This window comes from Schistocerca americana, chromosome 2, assembly GCF_021461395.2.
Source record: "Schistocerca americana isolate TAMUIC-IGC-003095 chromosome 2, iqSchAmer2.1, whole genome shotgun sequence".
In the NCBI taxonomy this organism is placed as follows: Eukaryota; Metazoa; Arthropoda; class Insecta; order Orthoptera; family Acrididae; genus Schistocerca; species Schistocerca americana.
This window is the reverse complement of record NC_060120.1, coordinates 282,086,849-282,104,533: the sequence shown is the minus strand read 5'-3', so window position 1 is coordinate 282,104,533 and position 17,685 is coordinate 282,086,849. Positions and strand designations below refer to the sequence as shown.

General features: G+C 38.7%; 1 protein-coding gene across 1 annotated transcript in view; it reads left to right on the top strand.

Annotated features, from left to right (window-relative positions):
• Positions 1-15,718, top strand: part of LOC124593961 — a 151,936-nt gene extending 136,218 nt beyond the window's left edge. Inside the window, exons 10-12 of the mRNA XM_047132309.1 lie at positions 684-846; positions 2,163-2,232; positions 12,172-15,718. Coding sequence (XP_046988265.1) covers positions 684-846; positions 2,163-2,232; positions 12,172-12,751 — 813 coding nt within the window. The 3' untranslated portion in view covers positions 12,752-15,718. The remainder of the gene's footprint in view (positions 1-683; positions 847-2,162; positions 2,233-12,171) is intronic.
• The last annotated feature ends 1,967 nt before the right edge of the window (positions 15,719-17,685 follow it).

Genomic DNA, 17,685 nt, shown 5'->3' with positions numbered 1-17,685 from the left:
CATGGACTCAGTGTACTGTGGTAAATTCCCCCAGTATCTCGAGTGATATGTACATTTTGGTTCTAAAGTTGGGTCTGAGATTACAGTTATATAGAATATAGTTATTATGTTATGTGATACCTCAATAGTTGTGCAGTGTTCTTTTTGTGTAAACTACCATAAAATTTATAAGTTGCTTAACAGTTATGAAGCAGATCATAGTAGAAAAACACTGCAATGGGGAGAAAGAGAGTGAGAGTCTGTGTGTGTACTTTTTTGGTAAATTGACTACAGTATGTCAAGTCTTGAAAACAGATCAATGCATATTGTATTTTACTATTATTCTGAATCAGTAACATGTACATTTGTTTCCTTACTTTACTCATACTCTTCAGATGTTTAATGATCTTAAATTATTGTAGAAATGTATATATGAATTATAAACCTCCAGGTACAATTTCCAGATTTAAATTAAAAAAAAAAGTTAGTTAATCATAATGTGACTGACTGGGTTGGAAATTATAACCAGGAAATAAAATTTTGGTACGAGGATGTTACAGTAAACACTATGTCAAAGCAAATCCCAGAAATTATAGGTTTGATGAGTTTCCTCACTTTTGTGATTTCAAAAATGAAAGGCACAGATAGTTACTACAAAGCAGTTAGACATAGGCTGATGGTTATTTGTGGCCTGTTGGTTGTAGTGGCACTCATTATCACGCGAAGAGCAAGCAAAATACTATGAGAAGGCGCGGCAGGAACGCCAGCTTCACATGCAGCTTTATCCCGGCTGGAGTGCCAGGGATAATTATGGATACGGCGCAAAGAAGAAGAAGAGAAAGAAAGAACGCTCGGCTGACCCAGGAGGTACCCTTTCCAGTAGTGCTAGAGCAGCAGTACAACAGGGTAGTGTGCGCGTGCCCGTGCCCTGAGCCTCCTCTTAACAGGATAGACATTCTGGCCCTGTAAATAGTTCCCTGCCCATGACATAGGAAAGTGTAATTACTACTGAATTATTTTTGCAGAGCAGAATAGGTTAAAATAGAAAGAAACAGTGATGTCTAACACTCAGTTCTGGAAGTGATTGCCTTGTGTCTCAGGAAAATACTCATATTGGAAATTTATATGCTGGGCTGTTCGTCTAATACAGCGTTGAAATGGAAGTTAGGAATCCCACAAAATTAAAAGAGAGAAGGAAGCCGTTTCAGTGCTAGGTTGTTTTGTGTTTGTAATTGCTTGTTTTGCTTCTCCCTTAGTGGCACGCGTTAGGGAGGGAGGAACAAGCCAAGTATTATGAACTGGCCCGCCGAGAGCGGCAGTTGCACATGCAGCTCTACCCCGATTGGTCGTCTCGTGCTAACTCTTCCCGTGGCAAGAAGAGGAAACGCAAACAAGAGACAAATGACGGAGGTACTTGCGGAAACCCACCTCAGAGTTCCATTTGACTTTAACGTGAATGCTGCATTTGAATTGCAATAGAGTCTAGCAATTGAAATTGATTGCTGGTGCAGGAAACTGGGGAAAGAGATAGGATATAGGATTTTGAGGGAAATATCCTGTATCCTGTCCTTTCACCGTATGTCATCAGTAGAAGCAAAAAAATTGCTAGATACAATTACTTATGTAGCATCAAGCTAAGTGCAAGTGGAATGGAGTTTTCATTTTTGAAGTTTGTTGCATGTAGATTTCTATATTTTTTTCTGTAAGTTATTGGGGGCTCTGAATAAGTTTCAGGTTTTATCATATTCTTTTTTTGAGAAGGCATTTAATTTTTTCGTGGATCGATGGCCACTTATGTGTAGGATGTTCATTTTTGCAGGAACCTATTCTGCTTTTCAAAAATATCTCAGTGTAATGTTTTATTGGCACATGTACTTTCCCTTTTACTAATCCTGTAATTCCAAGCATTTTTTTCTTTATCCCATAATCCTTTCTGCGCACATTGCTTTGTTTTTATTTTTTGAATGCTTTGTTATAAATTGCTCCTGATGATATTCTGCCAGTTAAATGCTGCATGTTTTTGAATTGCAAGTGGCACTAGAAATTTTAATTTATTTTCAACTTGAATGTTGGCTTCTGCATGTTATGCTGCACGCTTCTAATAATTGTGCATGGTCAATTTGTTTTTGTTTTTTCTTTCTTTAATGTATCAGTAATCTGATAATGTGTAATGTTTTTTGTAGGTAACAGCATGAAAAAATGCCGTGCCCGATATGGTCTGGATCAGCAGAATCAGTGGTGTAAACCTTGCAGGTAAAAACAGTTTTCTTAAACAACTAGAATGTGTGAATTTATGCAAGTGTATGTTTGTATCCTATTTGTGTGCGTGTGTGTGTATTTTACTCTTTTTATTGTTTCTACTTTCTTATTTATGCCTACTTGTTGACTTACCTCTTTTTACTAATTCCAGTTTCAAGAAAATTGGGTTGTTGTATTTGTAACACATAGCAGAACTAATTGCTCTTGTATGTTGATCATTATTTTTTTAATCCTGTTTGATCTAGGCAGACTCGACAGTGGGGTTGTCTTGGACTGTAGTTTGTGGTAGCTGTTCATTGATGAGACCTGCAGTTGTAAATTTTTGTTACTTGGTAATCTCAGAATATTGAGAAAATTCCATTGGTCACATATATATGTGTACACTGTTATCTGTGATGAACAAGTTGCTGGAATTGTGATTGGCAGAACATTTTAACAATTTCTTACCTGTGTTTTGCACATTGGAGACGAAACTTTCACTGTATTTCCACTTTTTGGAGCTGACGTTTAGTGATACTCCATTTCTCATAAAAAAGTTGTCAGGTCAAGAACCCTGAACATTACAAATCATTGTCTGGGATTTTATTCAGAGACATTTCCATATGTAGAGAAGTTAAATTTTGAACCTAAAACAGGAATACAATACAAGAATTTCTTAAATACTGAAGTAACCTTCATTATTAATTGGTGCAGGCATTAAGACTGAAATAAAACCACAGTGATTTTTTGATGACCAACATTTCTTTGGATTAGATTTTGCTGCCTATAACAATCACCTGGTCATTTTGATCCCTCTTACAAGCATATCACATTAATCCATAATAACTAATCTTTTCAATATCTGTGTGACGACAAACTGCTACTAGTACCTGAATAGTTGAGGTATTGAGCTTTTACTTGTTTTAGGGTTCAGTTGTCTCAAACTCCGTATACACTTGTTGCATTTTTTAAATTGTAATGCTTAGTGATCCCACTGTATTCAAACCTTCACTTGCATACTGAAGTTTGCCGCATCACATTCAGTCTGTACTTGAAGAGTTATATTGTGTTACAGAGCACTGTTTGGTAGTGTGTCTATTATGTAGTACCACCTGAATAAGTAGTTTGTGTGAACAGGGCCAGTCCGGTTGCTGAACACACAAGGCAGTATTGTATGCTTTCATCAATGTTTTGTCTCATTTGTACATGCTGTAACTCTCTCTTTGGACATACTAGGCATTCAAAAATGAAAATTCGTGTCCATATCTGTTCCGGAATGTTGTGCAATACTGCATGTTAAAACTAAGCATACTATGGTGTATGTAGCATTACTTTTATCTCCTGCGATACACATTCGTGAGATTGTATTGTGGGAATAAGCCTAAGGCTCCCAAGAGCCTAGGTCTTCATTTATCCAACTGTTGTAGAAGGTTGCTGACATATTATCAGTTACATGTAAATGAATGTTACAATGGAAAAAATAATTTGTCTGCAGTGACTTTTTTATGTTGAAGGACTATTGGTTTGGCATATCATGTAGGGTGCAGTGTAGAGTTGTGTTATTTTCTTGAGAAAAATGTGGAAAGAATTGTGTGATGTATCATATTAATTATTTACATCAGTTTACAACACAGCTTGTGCACAAATGATTGCACTGGAGGAACTAGTCATTATTATTTGACTTTGGAGATAACATAGTTGCAGATATTTTGAAGGAACGTTTTGTCATCCATTTCATGGTTTCTTCTGATACATTTATTGTAACATTGTTACTTTATTTTATCATTGAAATAAGTAACATTCTTGTGAACTCATTAGGTAGTTGTGTATCTCTTCTGTACTAATTTCTATTGCTTGTTTCTACTTCTTAATGTTGCAGTGCACAGATGTAAAACCAGCTAATTTTTTTCTTGACTCTCATGCATTGGATTTGCTAGTGCAAAATATTCTGTCGTCCCAATATGTAGTCCTCCTCAGGGAAGTGACATATTGACTGTGCTGATCATAACCGATTATAGTGCAACTAGGGCATTGATCTGCACTGTAGAATGTGTGTTAAAACACACATTAGCCTCACTTTTGAAATAAAGACTTCCTTCAGCTTATTGGGCAGCTACCTGTCCCATTTTTGCTACTCGGTGGCTTTAATGTGCATTATGCCCTTTGGGATTCTCCCAGGACCTGCCGGAGAGGTGCCCTCTTGGCTGACCTTCTTAACCAACTCATCCTCTTCTGCCTTAACACTGGAGCACCCACTTTCCTTTCTGACTCCTCGCACAGCTATTCCCATTTGGACCTATCCTTTTGCACAGCCCAGCTTGCCCATTGTCTTGAGTGGTCTGTTCTTTCTGACACCTACTCGAGCGACCACTTACCGTGTGCTCTCCGTCTGCTGATTCCTACCCCATCCACATGCACTCCCAAATGGCAGTTTCCTAAAGCTGATCGGCAGCTATACTCCTCCCTGGCGACCTTCGCAGAACACGATTTCCTCAGTTGTGATGACCAGGTGGACTACCTCACCAACGTTATCCTTATTGCTGCAGAATGTTCCATTCCTTGCACTTCCTGTTTACCACATCGTGGTGGACTGAGGCATGCCACGACGCAATTCGCACATGGAGACGTGCTCTCCGCATTTTAAACCATCACCCTATGCTGGAAAACTGCATTCGTTATAAACAGATGCATGCAAAGTGTTGTTGAGTTCTTCGGGATAGCAAAAGAGCTAGTTGGATTTCGTTCACTAGTTCTTTCAAAAGTTCCGCACCTTCCACTGTCGTGTGGGCTAACCTCCGATGGCTCTCTGGAACCAAGATCCATTCCCCCATTTCCAGCCTGACAGTAGGTGCTGATGTCATCGTGGATCCTGTTGCTATCGCCAACACCTTGGGCCACCGTTTTGCAGAAGTTTCGAGCTCTTCCCCTGATCACCCTGCCTTCATCCATTGGAAACGAGTGGAGGCGGCTCGGTTGATACCCTTCTCTTCTCCGAATCTTGAGTGCTACAATGCTGCCTTCACTATGAGGGAGCTAGATCATGCTCTCAGTTCAGCCTGGTCCTCTGCCCCAGGGCTAGATGCTATCCATATTCAGATGTTGTAGCACCTCTGTCTTGTGGGAAAGCACTTACTGCTTAACACATACAACTGCATCTGGGCTGAGGACACATTTCCTGGACACTGGCGTGAAGCCACTGTCATACCCGTACCTAAGTCCGGTAAGGACAAAAACCTTCCTTCTAGCTACCGCCTCAGCTCTGTTACCAGCTGCATTTGCAAGGTGATAGAACGTATGAGTCATGTCCAGCTGGTGTGGTGGCTCGAGTTTCACCATTTACTTATGAATGCACAGTGGGGATTTCAAGCGTGGCATTGTACAGTTGACCATCTCGTTACTTTGTCTACCCATGTCATGAATGGTTTTTTGCTGAAATTCCAGACTGTGGCTGTGTTTTTCGATTTTGAGAAGGCCTACGACACCTGCTGGAGAACTGGCACACTCTGTATTCCTTACAAGTGGGGCTTCTGTTGGCGCCTGCCCTGTTTTCTTTGGGCATTTGTACAAGACCGAATTTTCAAGGTGCGTGTGGGTTCTGCCTTGTCGGCCACCTTTATTCAGGAAAATGGTGTGCCTCAGGGTTCCGTCCTGAGGGTCATCCTCTTTGCTATCGCCATTAACCCTATAATGGCGTGTCTTCCGCCGGGTGTCTCTGGCTCCTTTTTTGTCAATGATTTTGCCATCTATTGCAATTCTCCATGAACCTGTCTCACTGAGTGGCGTCTTCAGCACTATCTTGGTCAACTTCACTCCTGGAGCATTGCCAATGGCTTTCGCTTTTCCACTGACAAAACCACCTGTATGAATTTCTGGCGGTGCAAATGGTTTCTCCCACCATCTCTACATCTTGGGCCTGTTGCCCTTCTGTTCGTTGACACTACGAAATTCCTGGGGCTCATGCTCGATAGGAAATACTCTTGGTCATCCCGTGTCTCTTATCTGGCAGCCCGCTGTATGCAGTCCTTCAATGTCCTGTGTGTTCTCAATCCTCAATGGTACTCCTTGGGGTGCTGACCGAACCAAGCCTCCTTCGTTTGTACTGGTCCCTTGTCCATTCGAAACTTGACTATGAGTGCTTTGTTCATGTGTCTGCATGCCCATCTCTTTTACGCCGTCTCAACACTATCCATCATCATGGCATCCGTTTGGCCATGGGCGCCTTTTACACCAGCCCAGTTGAGAGTCTGCACGCCGAAGCTGCTGAACTACCACTATACTACCGCTGTGACTTTCTCCTCAGCAGGTATGCATGCTGTTTGTGTGACATGCGTGGCCACCCCTTCTATGCCTCCTTCCTTGATGATTCCTTAGATCGTCAGTATGGGGCTTGTCCCTCTTCTCAGTTACCTTCTGGAGTCTGCTTTCGCCACTTGCTACGGCGGCTTAACTTCATACTACCTGCAACTTTCCCAGTGGGTGTGAACCCTTCACCACCTTGGCTTCGTGAAGCGACTGATGTTAATTTAGGCCTTCATTCACTTGCTAAGGACACTACTCCAGCCTCGGTCTATCGTTTTCAGTTTCACGACCTTCGCATGGAACTTAGCGATAGTACCTTTGTATACACTGATGGCTCTCGGACTGAGTGTGTGTGCCTTCGTCATTGGCACCTGTGTCTTTCGATATTGGCTTCCGGCACACTCCTCAGTATTTACAGCCGAGCTTTTCGCGTTCGTGTCAGGCCATGGAGTACATCCGGGGACACAGCCTTCCCAATTGGGTCCTTTGCTCAGACAAACTCTGCGCCCTCCAAAGTCTCTGTGCACTGTACACTGATCACCCCTTAGTGCAGCGGGTCCAGGATAACTGTCACTTGCTCACTCGTGGTGGAGCCAATGTCATGTTTCTGTGGGTCCCTGGTCATGTCGGTCTGCCAGGAAACGAGGCTGCTGTCGCTGCTGCCAAGGCTACAGTCCTTGTACCTCAGCCCACGAGTACCTCTATTCCCTCCGATGATCTCTGCATTGCTGTCTGTCAGGAGGTGGTGTCCCTTTGGCATCACCAATGGGCCTCCCTTCATGGGAATAGGCTTCGGCTTATTAAGCCTCTCCCGGCACCTTGGACGACCTCCTCTCAGCCCTCTCGGGAGGAGCTATTTTAACTCGGCTGCGTATTGGGCACTGCCGTTTTAGCCATCACCATTTGCTCAGTAGCGCTGCCCCACCACTTTGTATGCATTGCGCCTAAATTTTAACTGTCCGCCACTTCCTGCTGGAATGCCTTTTTTTACCAATTTACATTCCAGCTGGGGTTGCCATCTGCTTTATCAACAGTTTTAGCGAATGATGCACGGGCTGTCGACCGCATTTTACTATCTGCCAAAGCAATATCGCGAAGACCATTTAATTTTTAGTTTTGGACCTCCATTTTTGCATGGTGTTTTTTTTTTTAGCCCATTTTCCATGTGCCTTTTTTAGCTGTCATTCTGTCCATTGGGACTGACATACAGTCATTTCCCTCGCCTCTGTGTTTGTGTTCTTTAGTTTTGACTTGGGTGCGTATGACCCCAGTTGTTTTTTGTAGCCTAAAACAAAATGAAACAAAACAAACTTTTGAAACAACTGAGTGTTTATAACCTATATTGTGCGATGAGACAGACTGCAGTTAATTGTGTTGTACATAAATTTTTTCTGTGTGTCTTGTAAATTTGTATTCTCAGTTTTCTTATCTGTGTAATACCACTCAGTGAACCAAAATATAGTAATAGTTTCACAAAAATGTAACAGAATGCTTGCAATCACTTGGCATTAACACACAGTGTGTACAGTTTTACATGATTTATGTTATTCAAATGGAGTCTCTATAGATTGTGTCAATGATCTGCTTAACGTCTTTATCCGTTTATGAATTTGGTGAAAATTGCATTGGAACAGTTCTATTATTTGTGAAATAGTTACAGCATACACACTATTGTAAATAGAAGTGTTGAAAAATGAGACAGTAGTAATTCAGTAACTACCTGTGGTAGAAAATATTGCTGTTACACGCTGAATGTATATAGGTTGTCTTCTTGACCTCTTCCAGTCATTACATAAGGAAGACACAACATTTTTCTCAATATTTGTAATTGTATGTAAAATTTGAAACGTATGTTATTGAGAAACAGTACACAGTCTTCCTATAAAACATTAAGAATGTGACATGCTTTGTTCTGTTTGTTTATTAGCTGCTGACACACACATACACACACACACACACACACACACACACACACACACACACACACACACACACACAAATACTAACAACACATCACAAAGATTAAATAACAAAGGCCAACAAGTGCAGATTACTATTAGTTAATGGTACAGACAAAGACGTATGTACAGGGCAAGCAGCAAATGAATACTTAAAAATAAGATTCATTGCAGAATTTGTTTTAAGGAGATACTAGAAAACGTCTTGTGATATGTGTGGAAATATGCTAATTTATTCGCTCACGCTATTTGATACATTGATTTTTAAGCTTCTATGTACTGTGGTAACAGTTAGAAAAATTTAAGTACTGTGTTTTTGCAATAGTGATTTTCAAAGATGATTGTAAATATTAAATGCAAATTTATTTTAAGTAGAGTTTGTTTAGACTTTGCAGTTTGAAACTCTGTTTAGAAATGGAAGCTTTGAAATAGAATGATCAGTCCAACTATTTTTTTTTTTCAGTGGCTGTATTGAGGCAGTTGATTTTTAATGGTTTTCTGTTGTTGTTACCGTTTGTTGGATTGTAGGATCAATTGCATTTTACTAAATGCAGTTTTATTACAGACTACAGTATATTTTAAACAGCTTTCTTATTTTGTCAAGAGACGGATATAATACCGTGGCTGTAGGTCTCAAAGGGCTGAACATTAACATCTGTGCCACATGAAAATTTTCAGAGGAAGCCCAGAATTTGAATGAAAGTAGCATATTGTACATACAAATTGATGAGAACAAACTTGGTTTTCATCAGTTGCTTCTGTAAAATTTGTAAATAAGGTCAACTGCATTTTAAGTTCTTTATAGCTATATATTTTTTAATTTTATTTTATTCTGTTTACTGTGTTTTTTTTCCTTCCTTTACATTTTGTTAACTTTACTTTAGTGCTTGTTTTTATTTTATTTGCATGTGATCACAGTTCAGAGTATAGACAACATGTTGCGTTCTTTTAACTGCGGGAGTAATTAAAGAATGCAAGATGTTGATTGTGAGAGAAAAATTGTGTGCCAGAAGGGGGGTTCTTACTGTGAAGGGTCTCACATTCTCAATCAGTATGAAAAGATAGTCACGTCTGTGAGAAGACACGTTATTTTTGAATTCATCCTTGTTTACGTGTGTGCTACTTCAGATATAATAATTAGTTTTTATGCTTCATAAAATATTTATTTGTTCCAAAAATAAATCATAATTGTTCTGTTAGTCCTAGTCAGTAGTAACACTTCACAGAGTATAGATGTTGAAAATGAAAAGAACGTAGATTGTCTGAAATGAAATAGCAGTTCAGTAATTGGAGGGGGACGGATTAATGCTGATTTATTCACTGGTAGATAGATTTAGGTTAAATCTTCCGTAATGGGTTAAACTGTGTTTGCTGCTTCCTTTCAACCAAGTGGGAATATATATTTTTTCGGGGCATACAGTTTCCAAATTTTGTGGTTGTGTATTAGACTTAATGTCCAGCAAGTCTTCTTGGTTCAGTTAGTTATAAAGTCACTAGGGCAAAAGCAAAAGAATGCTCAACTTCACCTAGTAGATTATGAGTAGTTTTTCTGGTCACATCCAGGGATCCTTTTCTTCCTTAAAAAATTCAGAAAATGTGTCTTCCCACAAAGAAAAAAAAAAGAAGTTTTTCTTTGTTTTTGTTTTTTCTAGAAATTTTATTTTAATGTATCAAAATTTGAAATACAGTGAGAGCCTTATTAAAAACATTTCCTGGTTTGAGATAGACCACAGTTAAACATTAAAGGGGCATGGTTTACAATGTCACCTCTCAGTTGTCTGTTTAAAATTTTTCTTTTTTCAGTTATGTTTCTGTTAAATGTCATATACTTTCTCTGCTACTGTTTTTGTATCATTACAGATTCATTTCCAGCTGCAGGAAATGTGACTTAAATATATCTTAACCTAGTAATGAAATTATGCTGTAGTATGTGCATTATATCAGCATCTTTGTCGACACATTTTCTGAAGTATGTATTGCCCTTTAACTTTCTGACTTTTGTCTCAGATAATTAAGAGGCATTGTAATTGGATTTACAAAACTCATGGAGAAGACTCGTGTAATAACACAGAGCTTCACTGGCTGACACACTAAAGGTTTTGTCGTGCTCCATGGTTTTTGTAAGCTCGTGAATAGAACAGAATATTGTAAAGTTTCTTTTAATGTTTATGCATTTACTTTTTTTTTTACTATTTCCTAATTCTGTAAGCCTGTTAAGACTATTGTGATGAGTGCCCCTTTAATGCTGACTGGTGTTTCTATCTTGTGCTGCTGGCTGCAGTCCGGATGGGCCGAGCCACGGGAACCCCCCAGGGCACCCCCCCGGCCCCCCTGCAGGGCTGGGGGTCCATGCTAGCATTATCCATCATGGTAACACTACCACTAGCAATGCTGCCTCCCCGCAAGAACCCACATATGTTAATCTCTAGTCGATCATGAGCCCGAGGCCATCTGTGAGTCATTTACCATCTTCCGTGCTTTTTTTCCTACGAGGCATGTTGCAGTGTGCTGTGTTGTGCTTTTTTTAATCATTACTTGTTTGTGTTACCGTAGATAATTATAGTTTTTTTAATTTTGTTATTAATTCTTGAATGTGCATAAGAAGCCATTATTTAACCATTTCTGATATTAACTTTAAATTTTTATGTGGTTTTACATGTCTGTATCTTTAATATTTTATGACAAATTGCACTGTTGTCGGCAACAATAGATATATACACACAACATTTGTCTTCTTTTATTTTATTGATTTGAAAGCATTTTATAATTTAGAAAGATGACATAATCTGCAATCATATATAAATGTGCTTCATCAGCAGTGATGGGGCAACCACACCTCCACCCTCCTTCCCCTCCTATCAATACGGTATTTAATTTGGTATTTGTTTGGCACTTTTCATATTTATCTTTTTCTGTATCAACTTTTTAGTTTCCATATTTTTCAGACTCCGTCCCAGAACTTGCCCATACATAGTGCTCACAATTTCAGGTCTTCTTTCTTTAACGTACATACAGCTATATCAGTATCCTGTCAGATGGCTAATTGTCAACTCTGATTCATAAGGACTGAATCATGCATGTCACTGCACATTTCCAAATTGCTGTAACTGTTCCATTTAAGTTTCTATGGATGGCATGGTTGTTTACTTAATTGGCTTCCAGCATACATTTTATTGTTTGCTTTCTGTGTTTTAATTTGTTTTACATTTTCTGATAAATTTTTAACAAAGTTTTGTTTTTGTAGTATTTAACTATTAGAGTATTCCAGGAGTTTTTTTTTCCTGATATCACATTTTATCTGAAAACTGTGAAAAGTGTGTGTTATACTGTTTACATAAAGCATGTGTGTAGCTGAGTGTTAGTATCTTCAAAAGAATGAATGCATGTATAACAGACAAATGTGGTTTACATATTTAATGAAGTAGCATGTTGTGATATACAATATATGTGCAGGTCCAGACACTGTTTCAAGTAGAGGTAGATATGCAAGCAGGAACTGCAGCAAACTATAACTCTCAATTATTGATAAAATTAAATAAGTTATCCAAATGCTTTTGATGAAACTGTTTGTGCATCTCATTTGACTCTTATAGTGTCTTACTTGCACAGTCTGTTACTAGCCCTTAAGTGGAATACATATTTTAAAATTGCGTTTTTATCCTTTTTCATAAATTACCATCAAAATTTGACATTACAGGCGCAAGAAAAAATGCATCCGCTACATGGAATCTGGTGAGAGTGCAGACGGCAATCAGTCGGAGGATAATCTCGGTAGCTGCGGGAGTGCAGGCGAAGCGCACACCCCACCTGATGACGATGCAGACGGTGACGGAGAGAGCTTGCCCCACTCACTGTCGAGTCCCGGCGGCCTGAGTGGGCTCTCCAGCCTGACATCGCCGTCGATGATCCTGCCCAGCCCTGGCACGAGCCTGGCGAGCCCCTCGGTGAGTCTGGCCAGCCCCTGTGTCAGCCTCCAGAGCCCCCTCACCCCCCACGATCCGTCGGGGTCCTCCGCCTATGAGTGCAAACCTCCGGTCACGAACAGTGTGCCCCTCCCACTGCCACCCCCGTCACTCCACCACCACCACCATCCGCCGCACCAGCACCACCCGCCGCCGGGTCCTCAGCCGCACCGGAATCCTGTCGGGACCAATCCTCGGGACGTTAATAATCCGCTGAGTGTGAATCAGCTGACAGGTCAGTGCATCAAGAGCGAAGGTGGCGGGACTGGGCAGGACTCTTCGTCTGCGTCGAGGCCCGTCATCAGTGTCACGTAGCGGTGGCCGACCTCTGACCCCTCGTGAGTGGTCAGATCGACTGTGCGGGGCCCGGGGACCGGTTCTGTGCGCGTTTAATGTGTCGGTGGTTTTCAGGCTCTACGTGGATGATTTAATTCTGGACAGAAGTGAAATACTCAGGACTACGTGGAAAGAAGATTATGCATTACAAAACTGCATTTGAAAATGTATTTCGGATGTTTGTGTATTAGTTTTGTTTTGGCCAAAACACTGTCACAATTTTTTTTATTGAAGAATATGTTCCTTTGTGCCAGATATGCTTATTTTTAAACTGCAGGTGCATTTCCTGTGAATGTCTAATGACCGTGCCGTAGATATTTTTACCCGTCGTCTCCTCTGCCCTTCTGTGTATTTTTCTGTGTGGTGAAAATTGTTTCTCACTGTCAGTTTTATCAGCAAAAGATACTGTTTTGTTCCCGACAGGTTTACAGGAAGAATGCATTAGCACAATTTCAGAATAGTTAACCTAGATCTGAATCATACTAGTACTTTAAACAGCTAGTTTGTCAATAACTTTTCACAAAGAGGTCGAATATCTAGTATACAGTACAGTAGCTACTCATTTCTGCAGCACGTTCAATCCACACTTGATAAATACTACACAAATATATGAGTCTGCATTGAAATTATGTAACAAATGGTTTCACATTATGAGTCAGATCAGCAGTGAAATCTCTGTGGTTACCCATTTGATCTCTCTCTCCTCCCCCCTCCCCTCCCCTTCTGTGGTTTTGACTTTGAGAGGCAGGGGTTCAAGCTTATACTCGTTCACAAGCGCTCCAGTTCCCACTTCAAATATATGATACATTTTCCGTCTGTTCCCGTAATAAACTGATGATTATGGTGTAAGTATATACTGCCACTAAGTGTTGGGTGGTTTTACAGTCCATTTATTACACCAGTTCTGAAATACATCAGTGCTTCTAAATTTGTGAATGCTATACCAAAGTGTGAATCTTAGATAAATCTAGTCTATTTTGCTACACTGTACAGGAAGGAAAAAAATCTTAACACTGTGGCAGTGGAAAAATATGGGCATTTGTTCCCAGAACCAGAACTGTGGTAGGCCATACTTTGATTTTGTCAGTAATATATACCTACAGAATGTAAACTTGTTTTATCCAGATAGATTTGACATGTGGAAGTTTAACATTTAGTTTGCATGACGTATTTGTAGTATTACATTGAGCATATTTACAGAACTGTGTAAATCATATATTTTTCACAACTAAGTAATGACCCCTGCCTGATCAGAATACCTTCAGCACTCCTTGCTTGATTCATTTATGTGCCGATACCAGGAACAAGTGACTGGTCAACTGTAAATGCTTTTTCTTGTCTAGAGCATTTGCTGTTTACCAAAAATTTCACTTAAGATTGCTCATAACTAGTATTTTAGATATTACATTTTTTTAAAAGCCATATTGTGTTTTATAGAAGTCTCCTTAAAGTTTTATGCCATGGAGATATTATGTGCCATTTCCTGAAACTGATTTTTCCTAATACGTGATTTATGTTATTAGTATTGTTACTTTTTATATGTGGTGTATTATGTATTTAAAAATGTGACACGAAACTGTTTGTTCGACACTACAGGATGCCTGTATGACTGAGAATTGAGTGAGGAACAGCTCCCTCTTGTATGTCTTGTCATTGTCTGACATTCTTAGAAGCTCTACAACAGGGTCACAACACAGCTTCACAGTGTTATTACATACTGTTAGTTGAAAAGAAATATGCATTCTCTAAGATACTGATTCATGAGAAAAGCCTACAGTGACAAAATGCTAAATTATATATGCATGGTCATTAAGATTAACTTGTGATATAAGAATAATCTCTCTTCTGTTAAATAGGCAATTCAGGATCTTCTGATAAATTATTTAAGCACATCCTTTTTATTCCATCTGGTACTGTAAATAAAATGGTTGGAATAGGAGGACATGCATATCTTCCTATAAGCTGGGCGAGTGCAATGGAAATTGAAGATGTGGTTTTGATGTTTTGTTAATTTGTCAGCTGAAGGTGTTAAATACAAATAAAAATTGTGGAAACAGTCACAGAATATCAGAAAGCAGCAGTTTAATAGTAAATGTGATATATATTTGTTGTATTGGCTTTGCAGTCAGTGTATTGTATCCATGATTCATTTCATTTTTATTCAGATAAAAAATTATTCTCTCTTGTGTGAAATCCATTAAATATGGAGATTCAGTACATAATTTAATGTACAAATTATGGAAGTTTTTGAATTGGTTTGAAAAATTTATTCTACAGTTATTCACATTTTTAACTGTGTTCAATTTTGTTATTTGTTGTTATCTACTGGTGTTCCTACAACAGCATCACTTCCCTGTTCTCTTATTGTAGATTGGCTGTAATTTAAGATGTTAAAGTTTATGTAACAGTAATAGAGAATGATTTCATATATTTATGTGCAAAAAATAATTAAAGAGAGATCCTGATTTGTATGCCATTGATTTGTGGCATTATGTACAGATGTTGTTTTATAAAAGAAAGATTTTTTGTAATATGAAAATGTGAAGATATTGTGTATGTAGTCTGTTAAAGAATGAGGATTTTTAAACCTTGTAATAAATGTAATCATCATTTACCTTCTACAAATGTGTATCAAGGGCATGATATACAGGATTGAGAAATACAATATTAACAAAATGGCAAAATTTATCAGCAATTTCGTTTTAATTTAAAGGACCGATATTTTTTCTTGTACTCTTGTAGGTGATCTAAACGTGCCAGACTCTTGTTTCCTTGTGAATAGTAAGTGTATAATGTAAAGCATTGAAAATGCGTGGATGTTAAAATGCAGTTACATTATCACCTTGTAATGTAACTCAAGTATTTAGAGGTAGCTAAATAATGTTTGTATAGTAGCTATACCTCAGTTTCCAATATTTGTTGTAAGTAAAGAACCGTCATTTATTACAGCCGTTTGATCAATCATTCTTCCCTAACCTGGCGATTCCCGCACTACAATGAAATGTGCCCAGAGCATTTGTTATGATGAGGAACTCTGTACATCTGTTCCACAAGAGTTACGAAAAATAGCCATGCAGCCAGTTGATATAATAATTGTAAATATTCCATAACAATTAGCAGACACCACACATTTTGGCCAGTCATAGAAAAGATAGGAGACTGGAAATAAAAAGTAAAGGATTAAACAAAAAAGAGGAAAGATGGTCTCATCTCCAGCTGATTCACATGTGGTACATCGTCATATGTAAACACACAATTGGCTACCATATTATTGAACTTTCTGTGCACTGCGATGACAGTTACTGTAACGACTTGACCCATTAAGGACCAAGCATTAAATAGATAATTTTTTTTTGAAAATAATGTTTATTTGATCTAATTGTACACTAATATAGACATAAATATACAAAAAGGAAATATACAGGTCCTAATTAAAGTACAGCAAAATGTTGCATTTACGCAACTTTGGGACTATGAGCCTTCTTCATTCTCTTATGAAATGTTTGAAAACAGTTTGAATGGAAATGCACATTACTTTTTTTTGCATTAGTAAACTGTTGTACTTTTACATACCCTACATCTTCTTCTTCCTTTGTTTTCCTCCTCTATTATGTGGCCTACATCATCATAGCATATTTCTTTCAGAAGAGAGCATTTGGAAGGATGTTTGTGAGTGCAGTTTCTCCGTTTCCTTCATTCTCGGATGCAGTATCGTCTGATTTCATTAGGGTCATGCGTAAGTATGATCAAAATTCAAGTTGTGACATATTTTCTTCCTTTGCAAGACTGTACAATTTCCATGAATTCACAGTTACACTGTCAATCAAGTTGGTGAAGAGAGGCCACCAACATTTCTTGTCTCTTATTCGAATGCTGTAATTGGCAATAACATTATCGTGTAAATCATATGAACCCATATGTTCATTGTACTGAGCTATTATCTGGGTTGGAGCAGAGAAATACTTTTCTTTCAGACTGTTCCTTTTTTTGCATTTGTTAAAGGCTAGATGGTGCCGTTGTTGGTATCTACTGTCACAGTGGGATTGTCAGTCCGGTTAATCATCATGACTTCAGCTTTATCATCGAAGAGAAAGTCAAACACACCCTTGCCTTTTTTCTTCGTGCTTGAGGTGGATTCCAAAGGGCACTTTGCAGTGCAGTTCTCCCAATTAGTGCCAGTGGCAAAAAATCCCTTTTGTTTTAAAATACAAAATAAAGAATAAGAGGAAAAGAAATTACCAAAATATATATAATGACAATACGGGTCTTCAACAACTGAAAAGAAATTACCAAAATATATATAATGACAAGACGGGTCTTCAACAACTGAAAGCAAATTCAAACTACTTGTTTACCCAAAGAAAATTCAGATGTTTCACAGCCTGCCATCTTCCCACCATAATGAATTAATTTGTACAAGTAGCAATTTGAACTCCATAAACACCACAGTTTGAAGCCAAATCTGACAGGTTTTCCCTTGATGAACATCTTGCAGGAATGTCTCCCAAAATAAGGGACCATTTCCTCTTCCTAAACAAGAAAATCTTCATCAATGTCTTCTTCATATGTGATCTGATCAACATCTGGAGGAATGTATGCCCAATCGATGCTGTCTGCAACCTCAAGTTCTTCATCTTCATTCAATATAGCCATAACTTCCGCAGTAGATAGGGGTTTTGTGTAATAATCAGACACTCCTAAACAAGCAGAAATCCCTGTATGTACTGTCTGCATTCATTTACAGCAGAGCTGTGGTAAATTACGATTCAGTTTGTAGTACGCAAAAGTAAATAAAATGCAAAACTTCAATAAAACTGACTTACCGGTAGCGAACTTTTGATCAGAGTTATTGTTCCAATCTGTTAACACACTTAAACTGCAACCAAATTGAATGAATACCTTTCAAAGGCTAA